The sequence below is a fragment of the Neolamprologus multifasciatus genome, chromosome 20 (assembly GCF_963576455.1).
Source record: "Neolamprologus multifasciatus chromosome 20, fNeoMul1.2, whole genome shotgun sequence".
NCBI lineage: Eukaryota > Metazoa > Chordata > Actinopteri > Cichliformes > Cichlidae > Neolamprologus > Neolamprologus multifasciatus.
This window is the reverse complement of record NC_140458.1, coordinates 25,132,368-25,152,028: the sequence shown is the minus strand read 5'-3', so window position 1 is coordinate 25,152,028 and position 19,661 is coordinate 25,132,368. Positions and strand designations below refer to the sequence as shown.

General features: G+C 40.8%; 2 protein-coding genes across 8 annotated transcripts; one reads left to right on the top strand and one right to left on the bottom strand.

The window, feature by feature from the left end:
• Positions 1–452: 452 nt before the first annotated feature.
• Positions 453–15,202, top strand: csde1 (cold shock domain containing E1, RNA-binding). Of its 7 annotated transcripts, none has more exons than XM_085147113.1 (22): positions 453–592; positions 2,934–3,638; positions 4,322–4,585; positions 5,669–5,857; positions 6,396–6,594; positions 6,718–6,827; positions 7,387–7,473; positions 7,874–7,971; positions 8,054–8,135; positions 8,999–9,127; positions 9,253–9,378; positions 9,497–9,712; positions 9,811–9,951; positions 10,063–10,227; positions 11,642–11,749; positions 11,962–12,140; positions 12,246–12,358; positions 12,456–12,575; positions 12,656–12,834; positions 13,010–13,173; positions 13,270–13,402; positions 13,686–15,202. In XM_085147113.1, the coding sequence occupies exons 3-22, from the start codon at positions 4,460–4,462 to the stop codon at positions 13,731–13,733; spliced, it is 2,712 nt and encodes a 903-aa protein (XP_085003239.1). In that variant the 5' UTR covers positions 453–592; positions 2,934–3,638; positions 4,322–4,459; the 3' UTR covers positions 13,734–15,202. The 7 variants fall into 7 exon arrangements, with proteins under 7 accessions (XP_085003239.1, XP_085003238.1, XP_085003237.1 ...); XM_085147112.1 differs by having other exon boundaries at positions 9,811–9,981; XM_085147111.1 differs by having other exon boundaries at positions 6,718–6,884.
• On the bottom strand, positions 14,585–19,246 carry rassf11 (Ras association domain family member 11). The gene is made up of 3 exons (XM_085147127.1): positions 19,100–19,246; positions 17,693–17,812; positions 14,585–17,602 (listed from the first exon to the last, which is right to left on the bottom strand). Exons 2-3 carry the CDS (start codon positions 17,793–17,795, stop codon positions 16,281–16,283), a joined length of 1,425 nt encoding a protein of 474 aa, XP_085003253.1. The 5' UTR covers positions 17,796–17,812; positions 19,100–19,246; the 3' UTR covers positions 14,585–16,280.
• Positions 19,247–19,661: the final 415 nt, after the last annotated feature.

Below are 19,661 nucleotides of genomic sequence, written 5' to 3'. Positions count from 1 at the left end.
TCAAACCAGGAAGTTAGCATTTTCTCGTGCACAGGGTCAATTTTAAAAGTTATCAACATTTCAAGTAAAAATGTAACGTAAAACACTTACAGTGTTGAAAAAAATATTAGTATCGGGTAATTTCAAAGTGAGTGAAGGGCTGAGTTGAGTTGATGCATTATGTTACATTTTCCTATGTTGGGTTTTTGTGCAACGTATAGTCTCAGAAACTCTCCTGTATGGGGAGAAAACTTAGTTATGGCGACACCTATTCAGTTTAGTTATCTAATAAATGGCATGATAGTTATTATTTACTTACAAATAATTAATGGGTTTATTATTTATTGAACCCTACTGGATTACTCTTACATATCTGTTTTCCAGTCTAGACAGCGAGGTAGATAAAATGTTAACGTTACTATAACGCAAATGCCTCCCATGTTCCTTTGCGGCACATAGGCGGTTTCTTATAGCACCTTGCGTAGCCACTCTTCGCTTTAGGATCTTTGGTCTACCTAGTATCGTCAAATATCGCGGTAGCCGCCTCCCTATCTCTACGCAATGTGCCGTGCTGCTTCTAGCGGCGCTGGTGACAGTGCTGAAAGCTGTTGGGGTGAGTTTTTAATATTTTATCCCTTTTAGCAGAATAATTTAAGCGTGTACTGGTAATATATCAATAATAGTTTTCTTGTTTGGTCAGTGAGTACTTAGAGGTGAATTGGTGAGTCAGCGCTTAGTCGTACGCACAGTTCGGGCCTGGGTGGGGGCTGCCTTGTTACAGCTCCACATAAATCACGCAAGGGCCGAGGAGTACAACGGCATGCTAGCTAACCGTAGTCGCTACTAGCTACTTAGCACTGCCAATGGCCTAGTTATGCTGTCGAAGATATAAATAAACAGGCGCATGATGTTTTTCTAAGACGTATTAGAGTCTGGCAGAGAAAAAGCACGTGTGTAAAATGAATGTGGTTTACTTTAGAGACAAAGATGGCATTTAAATAGAATTAAGCACGAGGCTTATATCTAGCTTCTTTGTTGTTCCGTCCTCGTGCCGTTAACGCCGATAATGTTATTATTGCGTTATCGACGTAAAGAAATGAATAAACTGAGTGTTTATATTTAACGTTGTTCTTGACTGGCAAGAAATTAAAATGTAAATAATTATAAGTACTTTTTAAAGAACTGTCCTGGTGTCGGCAGTCACTTTTGGCATTGTCTGTTCTTAACTCTATTGTCCGTTTAGCCTAAATAGCCCGTGTTGCAGGTTGGCATGTGATACGATCCAGTTCTAAAAAACGTCTCCATTAAAATATGATTTCGAGTTAAAAAAATTCTTTATAATCAGTCCCAGCTAAATTAATACATAGAAATTCTACATATTTTGACTGATGGCCGAAACCACATTAAACATTAATGTGAAAGAGAAGTCGAAATGCTATCTCTCTGTACAGTGTACAACGTTGAACCGTTGCTTAATTACCAGCAAACTTTATGTTCAAGGACTCCAAGCTGCACAGGAGTTAAGTCATCGGGTAATTACAAAAGAACTGAATGCGTTTTAGTTAAAGAAATTCTTCATCATTAACTTAAGTGTTGCTAAAGACAGTGGAGTAGTAGCTGTTTACGACGATTAGCATCGGCGAATGTTAATCTGTCAGGTTCTGTTTGTCCACACAAGGTCAGTAAGACATCCTTAAATGTGATTGTGCGGGTTACTTTGCTTAATGAGCAAAACAGAACTAAAGGAACGAAGTTTTAACGAACTATGTTTTAGTTTATTGTTTGTTTTAAATCGACTGGTTAGACGTAACTTTCGTAATGGCGTTGCATACCGAAACGTGTTGGATCAGGCCATGTTGGCTGTTCCAGCTGAGGATAGCGGATTGCTGAGAAGTCACATGGTGGTTCCTGTCGCGGCGGTTGTTTTGTTTGCCTAGAGAAAAGACTGTCGTTTAATAAATGTCCAATCATAAGAGAGATCTTTCCCACTCGTGTTATTAAATAACAAATAGTTTGGTCCCAATTGAAATAATAAATAAATAAATAAACAAAAACAAAAAAACATGGTTAAAACGGCCGATCGCTGCTAGTTGTGTCGTGAGTGGATTTTTTTTTTTTCTCGTTTCCTGCGAAATAAAAAGCAGAAGAAATCCTAGATACCACAGAAGCTGTCTTCGGTTCCTGGCTCATAACCTTTAATACACTTATGCAGTCAACCTTGTAGCAATCACATTTGAGCCTTTTAACAACGTCATATTCTAACCTAGTGGGATGTAAGAAGGGAGACATTGCAACATAGTCACAGCAGAATAGATATCGTGTGTCCTTGGTTGGCTCAGCTATCTTGTTTTCAGAGCAGGGTATTTAGGTCAACAACATCCTGGTCTGGTGTGTTGTATGTTACTTGGAGTTTCTGGAAAAAATGTTTGTTTTTTTTTTGTTTTTGTTTTTTTTTGGGGGGGGGGGAGATCATACACATGTTACGATGCTTTGTTTGATTGCCATATTAGCCCCTCTGAAAATGTTTACAGTGGTGTGCATGCAGAACAAGGGGGGCTGAATGATGAAACAGAGGGCCTTGGTCTGAAATGTTGCCATAAATAACATAGCCTGAACTGAAGGTATGCACAAGGACTTGTTGATCCAAAGTACTTGTCAGCTGCATAGCATTGTATCTAGAGGCATTTGAGGAAAGCTTATTTTTGTACTTGAGTGCGGCTAAAGAATCAAATGTTCCCAAAAAACCTCAGGCTGCTGGTGCTTGGGGTTTTTACTTGTTTTCATGTGACAGAATAGTCATATTAGCTGACAGTGTAATTACATTTTTCTCTCTCACTACAGACTCATGGAGCCCTTGGGCCATTTTGTATTTAACCTAAATTTAGATCAGTGGAGTTGGTGATAAGTTTTCATCTAACCAGATCTTCTTTTTTTCTTCATCCCCCTTCAAACAGTATGAAGTGAAACCGAACTGAATTTTTGTACCATCCGCAACTGCTTCAAGTTCAGATCAAATCAAAGAAACTGAAGACAAACCTCCCAAAACAAAGTCAACACTGAAGAAGCGTGGGTGAAAAAGGATCACTTCAAGGATTTAAACGCAAAAAGTAACCAAATCCTGAAACGACCAAAGAATACGCACATCATCCCAACCGCGAAGTGGAAGAGAAGCAAACTTGCGCCCAAGCATATTCTGAGAAGACCAGAGTTGATCTGAAACCAGAAGTCTGTGCCTACTCAACAGCTTTGACAAAGCACACGTCCCAACGCTGCTCCTAGCCCTCCTCATCCTCACTACACCGCCGACTCACCACCGGGGTGTGGAGTGGGCTGCTATCTGCTAGTTGTTGTTGTTGTTGGTTTTTTTGTTTTGTTTTGTTTTTTCCTTTTCCCCACTTCCATAGCTCCCTTCCCCAACTTACCCCCTTTTTTCTCCTTCTTCCTGAGCAGGGTTTTTTGCACCTGCCTTTGCCTTTTTGTTTTATTTTTGCTCTAAATTTCCACCCCCCTTTTTTATTTTTTACTTTTATGCAACATCTAGAACTTGTGCCAGAAACTGTAACAAGTGTGCGTGTTCAACTGTGTGCGTGAAGAGGTCCACAAAAACTGCTAGTTCATCAAAATCCTGAGAGATACACGACACAAGGCGACCAATAAAGGTAGGTCTCGAGTCAGTTGAAGCCCTTCATAGCGTGTTTTTGATGGCTGTAAATGTACTTCTGGCTATGTCACAAGTTTTGCTCATCATTACCTCTCTGTATTATTAGGTTTATTAGTGGCAAACTAATTTTTTTTTTTTTTGGTACCTCATTTAAATTTCTATATGTAGGACAATATTTTAAGCTGTTGTTTGCAGCAGCCAATTCCAAGCTACCGCAGTGCTTGGTTAGACTTGAATCTTGCGTACTTATTGCTTTCTCCATGTGACATTACATCCTTTTGGTGGAGTGAGTGCAGGAAGTGATACTTGGTGTAAAATTTTGATGTGACCTCTACATTGTCCTTTTGTTAAAGATAACTATTCTGAAAATGTGAAAGAAGCCAGCACCACTGAGCCACCACCACCTCCAAATACTTGAAGTAGTCATTCAGTTTTGTTGGAAAATGATTTACTTGCCTTCCCTTACCTGATCCACACTCTTCCTATTTTGTCGTTCTCAGGCCATACCCCCCCCTCCTTTTTTTTTTTGCCTCCTTCTCCCCCCCCCCCCCCCTTTTTTTTTTTTTTTGTATCCTCTCTGGGGATTACAGCCTGCAGCTATTTTCCTTTTTGTTTGTGACACTTGGCACACTGGCTGACCTGCCTTACCTATTATGTTTGTTCCTCTCTTCACCCTTGCAGACATCCAGCGGTGTATCATTGGGTGGTTGCATAAGAATAGTATTTAACACTCAAGCAAAAAATTCCAACAAAAAACAAAAACCTATATCAAAGTTCAGCAAGTGCTCAAGCAAGTTTTGTTCAAGTTTATGGGAAAATATGGGCAGCCCCTGGAAAGGCTTTGTTGAGTTTACCTTGCCTGCGTCGCCACCCACCGCGTTTGTTAGCGCTGACCTGAGCAGCACCTCCCCTGTCGGACTCAGCCTGTCGCCATATGGCCGATCCGTAAGTTTCACCTTCCCACCTTTCTACGTGCCCCACCCCATCGAGCACCCATCCACCCACCTTGCCCCGCATCTTTGCTGTGAATGGCATAACTTCTTTCATCTTTTCAGGCTCCCAAGACTAGCCTCTACTCAGTTATTTTCTTGCAGGGTGAGGGGTGTTCTGCCAACTAGACAACCGAAATTTGATGTAAACGAACACTTTTAATTTTCATTTTAAATTGTTTTTATTATTTTTATTTTATTTTTTTTACATTGTACCCTCCCCGATTAATATTCAGACTGGTAAAAGGGAGGGCAGTGACTCAAGATGGACAATATTAACACTTCGACGTAACTACACACAAAATCCAGGACCACAGATGCATATGAAAGGTGGATACTTGTTGGTTCTCAGGAAAACTGAAAATTGATCTTAAGTCGATGGTATTTACAGTACTCATCCATCAGCACTGGACCAAAGCCCTTAATTCTCTTTGGGGATTCATGTACGTTTGCGTTGTGTCATAAGGAGTCGTGATAGTTGCAGGACAGGGGCTAGCAAGAGGCTGCTCTGGGATCCCCTCCCTCTTCCCCCATTACTCATAATCCATCACCAACTTCCTGTCCACTGTAGATGCACCGCTCTTTGACCTGTCATTTGCATTTTCTGATTCTCCATCTTTACTTTTTTTTTTTTTAAATTGCAGCACTGTATTTAAATCATTCCCATGACTGTCTGTGCCAATAATGTATTTTAGATATCTTTTTAGTGTTGCTTCCTCTGTAGATCCGTTCCTGTTTGAGTGCGCTCTAGTACTACCAGGGACTTGGTAGCGCTCCAAATATCGCTCCCTTCAACATGAAATTTTCAGGGTTGAGTGATCTGATGGTTTTACTGCCTGCTATTGTTCCTGGTTTAAGTATTGGTGGTGGTTGTGATGACTATCTAGTCCATTGCTTTTTGTAGAACACGTCAGAATGTGGTGGGCCTAAAGGACTCTATAATACCTCCAAAAGTTGAGTTATAAGTTCAGCAGGTTTTGTCTGAGATGATGGGGAAACTGTAGGCAGAGTAAAAGCCAAACGTTCCATTTCTCTGCAGCATATCCCAGTCCTGTCCCCAGTGTCAGAAATGGAAAGAGGCTCCTCTGAACCTCCAGTGGCTCGCAACACTGGCTCTACCCCATCTGCTTCTACTGGTCCCGTACCTATCCCCCGTTCCTCCTCCGTCTCTTGCCATCCCCACCCAGGCAGTAAAAAACACAAGCGGACACCTTTGTATCAGAGATCAGTAAGGAGGCATATCTGATGGTGCCCACACTGACCTAACCACTCTGAGCTGCTGGTGTGTTGTGACTTTTGCTAACAGCATGGATGAAAACAAATGCCCCAAAGATTAACTAGGGTGCTGTGAAAGAGTTTTGACAAGTTTCTGGTGATATTGCCATGTAATCAGTAGTTTGTTAATGGATGGAAACACATTGAATGTTTGTCTAACCAGAACTGTGTGAAATTCTGCCACACTGCTGTAAATGGAGTGAGTCAAGTTCAGCTTCAGGTGCATGAGTGAAAAGGTTATGTTTGTGGTCTAAGTTTGAAATCAGTGCGTCTTAGCCCCCAAAGATTCTCGTGTGGCTTTACTTGCTCACCCTGCCCCCTCCACACTTTCCCTGAAAGTGCTATACTTGCATGTTTGATTTTTCATTTCCTTTTTATTTATTTCGTTTTAGGTTGGCATCCAACACAGCTGCTGCATCCTAATTGTTAAACTACATGTTTATGTACTGCTGGTAGCTTTCTTTTTAATACTTGCTTCTCTTCTTCTCTAGATGAGTTTTGATCCAGGCATGCTCCACAACAATGGGCACACCGCATATGCCAATGGCTCAGGGCCTGGCATTAGAGAGACTGGTGTGGTGGAGAAGCTCTTGACTTCCTATGGGTTTATCCAGTGCTCTGAACGTCAGGCTCGTCTCTTCTTCCACTGCTCCCAGTACAATGGCAACCTGCAGGAGCTTAAAATAGGAGGTGAGGGCGACTTACTGAAAAGAAACTTACTTGATTTCCTGCTGACTTTATTGAAACTTAGGTTGTATTTGTCATTTGAAGTTTGCTCATTTTCTTTTCTATTTGTTGTCCCTTTCTCTGTAGATGATGTAGAGTTTGAAGTTTCCTCTGACAGGCGCACTGGCAAGCCCATAGCAGTGAAGCTGCTTAAGATAAAGCCAGAAGTGTTGCCAGAGGAGCGCATTTCGGGCCAGGTGGGGCCAGACCTGCACGCCTATCCCTTTACTGTGCTGCATGGTTATATTCATCCAGTTAAGGAATACCATTTTATTTTTGGTTATGTCCTTGTCTGTCAGCTTAGCTTTTTTATTTTATTTTTTGGGGCAAGCAGTGTCATTTTTATAATTGTCAAGCTTGTCTCTCATCCTGATTTACAGTTTAAATGTAAACTAAAAACTGGCATGAGTATCTGCTTGAGATGATGAATGTCTGAACAAATGTGTATGAATGAGATAATTTCTCACTTGACAACTCAGTTCTGTATTTTATACAACAGCCAGTTTCCCAAACACTTGGTATCATTGGTGATAAACATAACTACATGATGCCACTAACCTTGTTATTTGATATAAACAAATTACTCAAATCTTCATTTAGAGCATTCATGCACCTGCATTTGTACAATTTGAGATTCAGGCATTTTATTCATCTCATTTCCATACTTTTTTTTTATTTGGCTTTGTAGCTGTCTATTCAGCCCAATGAAACAGTGGTTTAATGGCTTCTACCTGTAATTTCCCCCCCTTACTGCAGGTTGTGTCATCAATCCCGTTGCATTTGGATGGAAAGTCTGCTCATGGACAGGTGCCCACTGGCAGTGTCTGCTATGAAAGAAATGGGGTAAGATGGGTGGCATGGATTACACTTTGAGTCAGCAAGCTGCAGCATGTTAATGTAATGGAGTGGGTTTCTTCTTTAAATTCATCTCCTGTCCTCTGTAGTAGACTTTGTACAGAGGCAATTGGTTAACTTCTTGCATCTTTTGTTTGAGTTTGCTAAATGCTTATTTGATCAATGTAACATGATTACTAATGAAAAAGGGCAGAAGCCAGTGTTTGTAGGTGTTGCTTTTAGTCAAATTGGGTGGCACTGAGTCAATGTAAAGCCTTCAGCCTCCACAGCACATGGCAGTCTTTTCTTCACTCAGTTTCATTGTTGGTAGTTTTGAATATTACATAGTTCGAGTTATTAAGTGTTTTTTTTTTGTTTTTGTTTTTAAATCGGTGGTGTCTTTTCACAGGAAGTATTTTACCTTACATATACTCCTGATGACGTGGAGGGAAATATCCATTTGGACACGGGGGACAAAGTCAGCTTCTATATGGAGACCAATAAGCAGTAAGTGTGCAGCACTTGTAGCATAAATGCCATAAGCAGCTGTCACTGGGTGTTTAATGTTCATTCCTTTGTGGTTTTTTAGTACTGGTGCAGTCAGCGCTCGTAATATTCAGCTTGTGAAGAAAAAACAGATGAGGTGCCAGGGTGTAGTGTGTGCTACAAAGGTAAGATCCAATCAAAACAACTTTTTTTTTTTTCTCCCCTCTTTTTTTCTCTCTCTAGTGGAATATCTTTGAAATTTGACAAAACAAATTGCCTAGAATAGTTGAGGAGTATTGGGTGAACTTTACGGTTTGTAAAGTTCGCTTGGATATCTAAAGCATGTGTGTGGGGCTGTGCGATATGACCAAAATCTCATATCCCAATAAATCTCGGGCAGCGCAACTTGCGGGAAGTGTTTCCAGCTGCGTGTCATGTAGCTGGAGTCAAGTGTTTTAACCGATGCATGAAACTATACATTTTTAGACAGAAGTTGTAACGGCCGCCGTTTTCTTTGAGTATTTATTACACGGCGTGCTGCGGGGAAAAGCCTGTTCTAACGTTTGAGTTTAAGGTTTATTTTTTTAACACCTGGCGGCTCTTTTTTACTTCTCATCTGTAAATAATCTGCTCTTTCACGTGATTCAGTTTATTTTGAAAAGTCTCAACAGGATCTTGAGCTTTATTGTGAAAGGTTTATGTGGAACATAAACAAGTGGACACGCAATGGTGTTACCGTCGTTGTTGCTAACCACAACGCATAAAAACGGGCGCTTGTCCGTCCGTAGTGTGGTTATATAAAATATAAGAGAAAGAACTTTAAGAAATTAATAAAGCAACTACAGTGACTATCAAAACGGTGAAAAAATATTGCTGTAAACAGTTTATTTTGTCATGTTTGTAGAATATAACAGTGGTTACAAAAACAACTTAATTTTGCCCTTAGCAGGCTTTTTTTCCCTCCTCATTCGTCCCCAAGCTTTATTACAATTGCTCAACTATTGAAACGGGACCAACCTGTTATGCTGAACCTTGTTTTCAATTTCAGGAGGCCTTTGGATTCATTGAAAGAGCAGATGTGGTGAAGGAAATCTTCTTTCACTACAGCGAGTTCAAAGGTGATCTAGAGGCTCTTCAGGCTGGAGATGATGTGGAGTTCACCATCAAAGATAGAAATGTGAGTGCTACCTTTTAGGAATTTCAGTAGAACGTTTTGAAAATGTATCACTCAGCTTTAGCTCTACTTTTGACTGTCTTTGTGTAACTCTTAAAGGACTTTGATTAATTTGTAACCTTCAATAGGGTAAAGAAGTAGCAACAGACGTGAGGCTCCTCCCTCAAGGAACCGTCATCTTTGAGGATATCAGCATTGAGCAGTTTGAAGGCACCGTTGTAAAGGTCATTCCCAAAGTCCCCACTAAGAACCAGGCAAGGAGATTCTGATAAACCTTATTTAGTAGACGACAGTTTGTTGTTAAAGGGAGCATGGACTACAACCCAAGAATTTAAAACAATTTTAACAGATATGTAAACTTTGTTTCCACAGAATGACCCTCTGCCTGGTCGTGTCAGTGTAAGGATGGGTTTCAATGACAAGGAACTGCCGTTTGGCGAGAAGGACACAAAGACCAAGGTGACTCTTTTGGAAGGAGACCACATACAATTCAACATCTCTACTGATCGCCGAGACAAGCTTGAGCGGGCTACCAACATCGAAATCTTGCCAGACACTTTCAAGTTCACCAAGGAGAATCGTGAAATGGTAGCTTGCAGAACAGCAGCCATAAATGGTTTTAATTATATGTTATAGTACATTCATCACAGATGTTGATTATGGTGCATCATCATGTATTCTTTTAGGGGGTTATTGCAGCTATACGCGATGGCTTTGGATTCATTAAGTGTGTGGATCGGGATGCCAGGATGTTCTTTCACTTCAGTGAAGTCCTAGAGGAGGGCCAGCTTCATATCTCAGATGAAGTGGAGTTCACTGTTGTGCCTGTAGGTCCTGTTTATAAGCTTTTCAAAAAAGTATGTATTTTCTATTACCTAAGCAGGCACATTCAAGTTACTTTTAAGTAAAAATACTAATATAAATGTCATCCCTGCCAGGATATGCTGTCAGCTCAGAGAAACCATGCAGTGCGCATTAAGAAGCTTCCGAAAGGCACAGTGTCTTTCCATATCCAGTCTGAGCAACGTTTTGTGGGTGTAGTGGAAAAGGAAGTTGTTGGAAACACCGCCAAGAACATCAGTCCCACCAAGGGCAAGGAGAAGGTAACACAGCTTATAACTTAAATCATCCCCATTTATGACACTACCCTCGAAGCCCATTTCCCCCTCATCTATCCCTATTTTCACACTGTTTTAGTTCTAATGTTCCTCTTTGCTTTCCTCCTTCAATGACTTCCTGTTCATGCTCCTTGTTGGTTAGAAAAAAGATAAGGTAGGACTGAGACCTGCATGAAGCTACATGAAAGTGCATCACAATTAAAGACACTCCAGTTGTACAAACTATCAGTGTCGCAATTTGTTTTACTAACAGTAGAAAAGGTTAGTCTTTGTTAACCTCTGACCCTCTCGTGTCCTTCACCTCATTAATTTACAGTGTGAGGTTTGATCATCATTTAACCCATGGAATCTGGAATTGAGGCTTCACTTTGTTGTAGGGCTGCACAAAAGTAATCCGAATGCTAGTGGGGGGTTTTTTTTGTTTTGTTTTTTTTTTTGGGGGGGGGGGGGGGGGGTCTCCTCCTCTTAGTGGTTGTCAGCCTGTTGTATTTAAAATGTGTGCAGCGAGTTTTTGGTTCTTCCTAATAATTGTAAACTGTGCCCAGATTTTTGATTTTGTGTTTTAACAGTTCAATTAAGCGCTAATGGTTTTGCATTCAAAACGATATACAGTAACTGAAATGGCAAACGATGGATTAAGAGCCATTTTCAGTCAAGTAACAGTGTTTAGTTTTTTATTATTAAATATCTAGCATTATAAAGCCAGTAAAGTTAATGCTGTGATTGGTTCACGCAGTCACTGCTCTCAATAATTGAAACTAGAGCAGTGAATAATTATGCAGCCCTAAATTGTAGGGTAAAGCTCAACACTGCTTGTAGTAGAATACTACTACTACTACTACTACTACTAACTAGGCTGCTACAGCATGATGCATTGCACACATTTATCTTTAATGCTTATGTAGGCTGTGTGCACAGAATTTTCTAATACACTAGTCATAAATGACTTGTTCTCTTTTAAATTGGAGACATGAACAAAATGAGCATAAGCTGGTAAACTGTAGGATTGCAGAGACATTTGGCCAACACTCCTAGTCTTAATTCAGCGGTTCCCAACCCCCGGGCCTCGGACCGGTCTGTGAGTCGTTTGGTACTGGGCTGCGAGAGTTGAGGCTCAGGTGTGAAATGTATGGTTTTTATCGGTTTTCAACGTTATTTTGTTATTGTTTTTATCGTTAACTCTGTTTTCCTGGGTGTTTTCACGTGTGTTATGAATAAATCTTCTTTTTTTTTTCGGTACCGGTACTAGTTTTATTTTGTTGTATTTATCCGTGACACCTTAAAGGCCGGTCCGTGAAAATATTGTCGGGCATAAACCAGTCCGTGGCGCAAAAAATGTTGGGGACCGCTGTCTTAATTGGAAAGATGATCCAAGTTTGATGTGTTGCTTTTATTGTAGGAGTCTGAGGAGGGAGTGATAGCATATGAAGACTGTGGAGTGAAGCTCACTGTGCCATACCATGCCAAGGACCTAGAGGGAGGAAGTCACCCACAGGTTGGGGACAAGGTAGTAACACTTGTTTATTTTGCTTGAGCGCAAATGTGGTTTCCACTTTGTAATTGGCCTAATTAGTCCAGTTGAAAAAAGTCCTTTTGGAGGCATCTTTCCATAGCAAACAGTTGATGCTACAATTCATCTTTTGAAGGTTTGAAGTTTAGTTGTTGAAAGCTTGAAGCTTTTTTCTTTTTCCCCGTGCAACTTGTGTGTTTGTCCTCTAGGTGGAGTTCTCAATCAATGAAGTGAAGCGAACTGGCCAACAGAGTGCCGTCTCCATCCGGGTCCTCAACCGTAATGCCTCTGGTGCCAAGAGACTGCATGGATTTGTTGCTGCACTGAAAGATAACTTTGGTTTCATTGAGACAGCAAATCATGACCAGGAAGTGTTCTTTCACTACAGGTAATGATTTAAGTTTGAACACACCTCTGGGTTGGGGTATTCATTTATTAATGCCAGATAACTCGCTTTAGTATCAAATTCTCAGACTTATGCTTTTGTTTTTAGTGAAATGTGCGGAGACTTGGATAACTTGGATCTGGGAGACACAGTGGAATACAATCTCTCAAAGGGAAAAGGAAACAAAGTCAGTGCTGAAAAGGTCACCAAGGTTGCTGCAGGTATCAGTGACTCACTTCCAGTTGTTTTTGGTACATTTGTTTGGCATTTTGTAGGTAGGAATGATTGCAAATAAAATCCACTGCTTTCCCGTCATAGTGAATGGAATTGGTGAAGATGTTGGTGGGACAGTGATGACAGGGAAAGTTATCCGTCCTATACGCAGTGTTGACCCCTCCCAGACTGAATACCAAGGGCTTGTTGAGTTCTCCGAGGAAGGTTGGTGTCACATTATGACTACACATTTAAACAGTTTATTTGTAGAAAGTAAAATTGATTCCTCCCCCTTTAATTTTCAGGCGGATCAAAAGTGCAGAATTATCCATTTGGAATCATGAGTATGGCAAACAAGTCTGATTGTTTGCAAAAAGGAGAACAGGTGAAGTTCCAGGTTTGCACAATAACCCAGACTGGACAGAAGATGGCCTGTAATGTGGTTCCGCAGCGTAGAGCCATGGTGGAGTGTGTTAAAGACCAGGTAGTGTTCAGTTTTTGTTTCTTCCTCTCCTCAATTGCATGATTGAAAACAACAAAAAACACACTGGGTAGTAGGTGGTCATACTTTAAAACTCAAAAATTGTGATTAATTTTGAGGTTTTTTTTTTTTTTTTTTTTTGTGACACCCCCCCCCCCCCCCCCCCCCCCCTCTCCAGTTTGGCTTTATCACATACGAAGTTGGTGATAGCAAGAAGTTATTCTTCCATGTAAAAGAAGTGCAAGATGGTCTGGAGCTTCAGACTGGGGATGAAGTGGAGTTCTCAGTTGTCCTCAATCAACGCACAGGAAAATGTAGTGCCTGCAATGTACGCAGAGTCAGGTAAGAACTTGATCTTTAAATTTAGAACTGGACTGTGGCTGGTATGTTTAACGCAGTGGGCCGTCACATTGTTTGTTCATTGTGTTCCTCTTGCAGTGAGGGGCCTAAACCAGTGGCGACTCCACGTCCTGACCGCCTGGTGAACAGACTGAAGAGTATCACACTTGATGATGCCAGTGCTCCTCGCCTGGTCATTGTAAGGCAGCCTCGTGGTCCTGACAATTCAAAGGTATGATGAGATTATCAGATGGTGCCACATCTGATGAATTGTGCTAACCTGTAAGTTTGCATAGCCTTTTAGAAATGACATTGGCTAAAATGAATTTGGAGCCATCCATGTTACTGATCAGAATCAAGTATAATGAAATAATTTGCTGCAGTGACTAAAAAAGACACTTGGCGAGCATTTCAGGGGTTTAACAGTTTCCTTCCTGAAAATTTTTACAACTTTTTTTTTTTTTTTTTTTCTTTCCTTTGTTTTAATCATAATTAAACTTATTCTGTCTTTACAGGGCTTCAATGTGGAGCGGAAGACTCGCCAGCCTGGTGTCATTGACTGAGCAATACAGGGCCTACCCCCATTTGGTGTTGGAGGGACGCTGTCGCCGAGAGCAGCAGCAGGGGATAAGGGAATTTAATTTGACACATGCTTGTACACAAACTCATCCGCAAAACATACGCACACATACAGTAATTGGCATGTGTAATCTTTGTCCCCAGTCTGCAGTGGAATTTTTCTTATTCCACAGTTCCCTGCTTCCCATGTATGATGTACTTGATACAGAGTTCCACGCTGCAGTGTACATGGGGACCTCTGAGTGTGTGCGTATGATGTATCCTAGAATTGATTAGTGTGTAATGGAGGTATTTGTTTCTAAGGGGCTTGTTCCCTCCAAGTCAGAGTGGTGACTGTGTGGCTGTCTACGTCCTGATTTTGTTTGTCTGGAATTCTGCACCTGTAATCTGTCCGCTAGTTTGACTGGGCGAGTGACTGTTGGCATGTGTTTGAACCTCAGCTCCATATTCGTTCTTACTTTTTGCTCCCTTACCGATGGAAACGTAATAACTTTGCTATCAGGTTTCCACTCCTGTATGCTTTCCTACAAAACGCATAAAGTAAAGCTCCCTCCATAAGGAGGATCATATTTCTCATATGTGCAAGCTTAAACCGAGGATTCTTCTCTGCTCGTTTTTTTTGAGCAGTTTTTAATGCTTTATTGAAGTGGAAGCATGGCGCGTGTGTGATATATGTGAATGTCAAAGTAGTTAATCTAATGGGATTTACTTCCACCAGTCTGGAGTTTTGATGCCTTTTTGGTATTCACATGCTCCACTTCAGCATTTCCTTTTCTTCCTCTTTTCTCTCTCCCCTCCCAGGTGCAGAATTCCTTGTGGCATCTTATATCTGCAGTTCTTTTATACTTTTTTTTTTTTTTTTTTTTCATTTTGTTTGTTTGTTTCTTGCACATAATTTTTTTTTCTTTTTTTTTCTCCATTGAAACTTAATCTGCTAATATTAAGAATAAGGTGCCTAAAAACTGAAAGCAAAACGAAATAAACAAAAACAAAAAAAAAATATTTAGATGTGTCCTCTGATCCCAGCCAACCGCCAAAATATTCAGAACAATCTTAGGGTGGCTTTCTCTTAAAGTAGGAAAAATACTGATATGCATCCCAAACCTGTGGGTTGACGTATACTATACGTAATGTGTGCTGCTTTTTTTTTTTTTTTTTTTTTTTTTTTTTTAAAGTGGAATTTGGAAACTTCAAATATAACAAAACCAATGTAACTTAAAGGAAAAGGGGTGAAGTATTAGAAATTCAGTTTTTAAGAAAAACTGCATTAGAAATCAGGAGATCAGCTTGTGCGCTCTGGAGATGAGCTGTTGTGCCTCTGCACGTTAAGTTACAGTCAAAATTAATTTCTCTGGAGATCACCGGGTTTCAGTTGAACCGAGTACAGAGGTTCTCATGTACTTTTGTTAATGTTCTTGAATGAAACAATTGAATTAAAATTTTATGAAATTCACGAGCTGTTCTGTTTTCTTTTCAGAGGAAGCCTGTAGGTGTTCTTTGAGACTGAATAAAACAACTTGAAAGCAAAATAAATTCTTGTGAAGTTCATTTTATTATATAGAGCAGTTTGTCTGACATTGGCTAGTTGTGAGAGAGAAAGACATGCATAAGTAATCAGTTAATAAAACTACATTTGATAAACAATGTTTTATATTCAGTACTGTCTTTGATTCCACTATCAGCTGTTGTAGCCTGGTGATGTCTGTAAAATCTCAGAACGGTTGCATTTGATGAAGAGGGAAGTTTAAATGTGAGGGGAAAAATGGTCAAGATGTCACACCAACACAGCTACAAATGAGGGAGGAATAAGACATTGATGTATTTGTGGTGCTACGTTCCCTGTAGTGAGTGGAAAATAACTTGATCACTGCAATTTTCCACATCTGCCAGTAAGAATGACCAAAGATCCACAAAGCCATGTTTTTCACTAAATTTAAGTCTGTAAATGTTGTGTCTGTATAGATTTTAAGATGCTGGTAGGAAAGTCCATCTACGTGCAATATTAAGACTGTCTTGAGGGCAAGAAGTAACAAGGTATGTGCATTCTGATAAACAGCAGTTGCAACAAAAGCAACATTGTCATGTAGTGTGGGTACACTGACAGCTGATGGTGAGGATAAATTCATAGAGGAAGCTTAAAGCTTTCAGTCTAGTCCTACATGTCAAATCAGTCTTCAGTTTGGCTTGCTTGAATATTATGACCAAGTCAGTATAATTATTCATTGGTGCACCAGAGCAGGTTTAAGTATGAAAAACACTTCAGATGTGCTAAAATACAGAGGAAGTCAAATGTGAAAGAAAACTAAACTGGTCTCTTCCTTTTTAATGTCAGCTCCTTTCTCTTACAATAGTTTTTAATGATCTGTTTAATTTTTTTTCAACCCACTGAAGGTAAATAAACTGAGGAGCAATTAAAGTTCAATACTTGCTGAAGGCCTTTATCCCAGCCCAGAACATGCAGTAAGCACTGGTAATAAATTTGGAATGGAAAGTGTGAAGGATCATTGTCTTTTAACGCCAGGACATTGATTCTAAATCTTGGTGCTGCTCAAATATATAGTGAGCTCAGAGCGGTGAATCACCTTCTTAGTCTGTGATTGAGATCTATGGGCTTCTGACCAGTGTGTCCACCACTCCCTTAGCTCGGTGGGTCCAGTGGGCCGCCGCTCCTTTATTTGGTTTGGATGAACTAGAGCGTGAGGATGGCTGGTGTCTTCTCTGGGCAAGAACTTCCTGTTGACATTTACACTCCCATCTGCACTGGATTGCTCCAGATTGTCATCCTGGGCCGAGACGGCGTGAATTTCACTGGCACAATTTGAGTTGAGTTTTGAAGCCGTCTCAGAATCTTCTTGAGCGGCACCTCTGAAAAAATCAAGCCACTGCATTTTGCACTTGTAGTCCTCCAGTTTAGCCTTGCACTCCACGGCCTTCGCTCTCATCTCGAGGAACTGATACTGCAAATCCTTCTCGTAACCTTCCTCTGATTGTAACTCGTTTTCCCAAAACCTGATCTGCTCCATCTCTTCTTCCACTATCCTCTCTTGTGCTTCCTGTTCAGCTATTCTGGCCCTTTGACGTTCCTCAAGGTCAAAAATCTGCCTGTCTATACGTGTTATCTGGGCCTGTAGGTCCTGCAAGGACTTGAGCTGACATATTATGGTTTCTCTGAGAGTATTTTTCTCCTCCTCGGTCCTGGCAGCAGTTGAACCACACAGGTTGGATTTTGCCTCATTTGTTTTTTTAGAGTGTTTGCTCTCTTTACCCCTTGTCTGATTTCCTATGCAGCAGGAGGTTTGATGGTCCAGTTCTGACTTCAAAGCTTTTTGACCTTTCCCTTTGCCTCTGCTAATGCTGCCAGAGTTATCTTTTTCCACAGTGAGTGAGAAATCCAAAGAGATGCGGTTCCTTTTATCCGACTTACTGCTTTCCTTATCATGGGCAGTGCTATAGACCTTTCCTTTCCCCAGACTTTCCAGCCAGTCCCAGGCCTCCTCCATGAGTGTCAGAGACTTTCTTTTAGGCCTTTTCAGGTCTTCTTGCTTCTTCTCACCTTCTTCTCTTAAGCAGGATAACATTGGCAAGCTTTGGCGATGCAGGCTCAGGGAGCCACTACTCCTCCTCATTCTGGAACCTACATCTTTCTTCCTTAATGGCGGACAGGGTTGATATCGTCCTACTTTTGCTTTGCCCGTTTCATCCAAAACAGATGCTCCTCTGTGGAATAGACTGAGCTGGACCTCCTTGGACTGCTCACCGTACCTCTCCAGGGTCTCCAGAAGACGTTCCTCGGGTGTCATGCACCGCTCAAAGTCTTTAAATTTCTCCCGTAACGTGTAGCGCCCGGGTTGACCTAAAGAACAAGCAAAGAATGAGGATTCGTCAGCATATCAAAATAACCTTTGTCACCAAGTAGAAAATGTCCAGCATGCTGTGTACGCACCCAATGCTTGAGCCAGCACTAGGACCACTTCTTGGCATGTCGTTTCCCTTGTTACTCCACATACCACCCGTGGGACCCCATCCACAAAAACCTTCACTTCCATTCTGTCCAGTCTTTGATCTGCCCACCCAAAAAAAGAGAAGAGATTAAAAGCGTGTGGCACACTGACCAGAGTATCCTGTTGTCTGTGTTAGGGGAAGTGGTGGAGACAGCTAAATAACCCTCATTAACATTCACTGTAATCTGTCTGCCCATCATGTGTAAGTCAAGCCTCAGGGCTTTGGAGAGTGTGACAAAATAGCAGAGTTACGCACCACGGTGAATAAAATGGCAAACAGTGTAGATACCTTTCTTTTATGCCTTTTCTTTCAGGATAGCAGAAAGAGTAAAATAAGAAAGATGATGGGGGCGAGGGGTGCGGAATAGCACATGGATCAGTATTAGCACATTCCCATAATGTCAGTTGTTTCAGTGCTATTTAGAATCCCAAACCATAACACACGGCCACAAACCCCAAAACATGTACGTTACACCTGTATCTATGCACACTTATCTGGCTGATGATCAGGCAGAAAAGCACAGTGGCCCAAACAACTCAATCTCTACTGTCATGGTCTACTCGCTGGCGGTCATTCAGAAATAGCTGATCAACATTTGCTACTAAGGATGGAATCCATCAAAGCACCCTGATCTTTGATATTTCAGATTTTTCTTTTCCTTTCTATCTTTAAAAAAACAAAAGGACTTCAGATATCCAGGAAGAGGATTCTTATCACAGGGAAAGGCTTCTGCGTGCAGTTAAGGAGTTGAAGGCATTTACACTGGTATGTCAGGCTCTGGTCAGTCACAGATGTCTCTATGGAGAGATGGTGGGGCTCAAATCTGTATTATATCAGAAACTGCCTTGGGAATATGAGTCCCAGAAAGTTAATTCGGGGTAGCAGCAAAACGTGTCTCTTATTGCATGTATGTTAGAGTCTATAACATTTTGAAGTAGGCCGCATGCAGTGAGTTACACTGATTAAGAATAAACCCAGTGCACAGGGGTGGGCTACTAAAGTTTCAGATTAAGCGATTCATTTATTGGTAGTAGAAGGTCATGGGGTAGAAGTCATTAGTTTAGTAGAGTCAGCTGGCATGGACTTTATAAAATCTTGCTAGGATTTGGAGGGCTTAGAAGGTCATGTAATAGGAAACATCTTAAAAATAATACGAATTATTATTATATAGACTAAATGTGGTGTCAAAACAAGCATCTGATCCATCTAAGCAAGTCTTTCAAGACCCTTTCTAACTAAGATCATCTGCATAACTGGAATATTCTGGTAATTAAATAAGTAAATAAATAATAACAGAAAAGGGGCACTTGCTACAGAAAATCCATGGCAAAATCTTGTAGAGACTTACCTCTTTGTCTTGTCTGCAGCACAGATGCTCGCACACGTTTGTTCTGGGGAAGTGAATGTTCTGGTGGGGACGAATAGTACAGCAATTAAGACCAATTAAAATTCCTGAACACATCGCTGGGGGAAACTTTCTGATCCCACCCTTCTTGGATCTTTCCACTAAAAAAGGAAAAAACAGAAAAACCAGATCTATATTACTAAATGTTTAGCGATATAAACCTTGACACGTTGCCCCGGGCAACATGCTCGTAGTAACATTAAAATGAAATGAAACACATATTTCTAGACTTTGCGTCTCGAGTATATGCTGTGAATGTTGTATTGTGCATGCATTCAGTATTGGCATTTGCTTTTATTATTTATTATTTTAAATTGATCTTGTGTATTCATAATTACAGACTAAATGAAAGTCTCACCATGTTTTAGGACAAATCCAAACATGAATCCAGATGTGTGTTTAACTTTTCACCAGCGGTAGATGTTAGCTCTGGGTGTTCCTCTTTATCTTTCAAGCAGGAAGTGTGATTACAATCCAAACACAACATACTGCAGCCCTCCACCAA

Excerpts from the sequence above, each read along its gene's own strand:
- csde1 (XM_085147110.1), top strand. The coding sequence starts at position 4,460 with ATGGGCAGCCCCTGGAAAGGCTTTGTTGAGTTTACCTTGCCTGCGTCG. Across the intron at positions 7,972-8,053 it reads TATATGGAGACCAATAAGCA|TACTGGTGCAGTCAGCGCTC; the intron begins GTAAGTGTGCAG and ends GTGGTTTTTTAG. Across the intron at positions 9,379-9,496 it reads AAGTCCCCACTAAGAACCAG|AATGACCCTCTGCCTGGTCG; the intron begins GCAAGGAGATTC and ends TTGTTTCCACAG.
- rassf11 (XM_085147127.1), bottom strand. The coding sequence starts at position 17,795 with ATGGAAGTGAAGGTTTTTGTGGATGGGGTCCCACGGGTGGTATGTGGA. Across the intron at positions 17,603-17,692 it reads AGTGCTGGCTCAAGCATTGG|GTCAACCCGGGCGCTACACG; the intron begins GTGCGTACACAG and ends CTTGTTCTTTAG.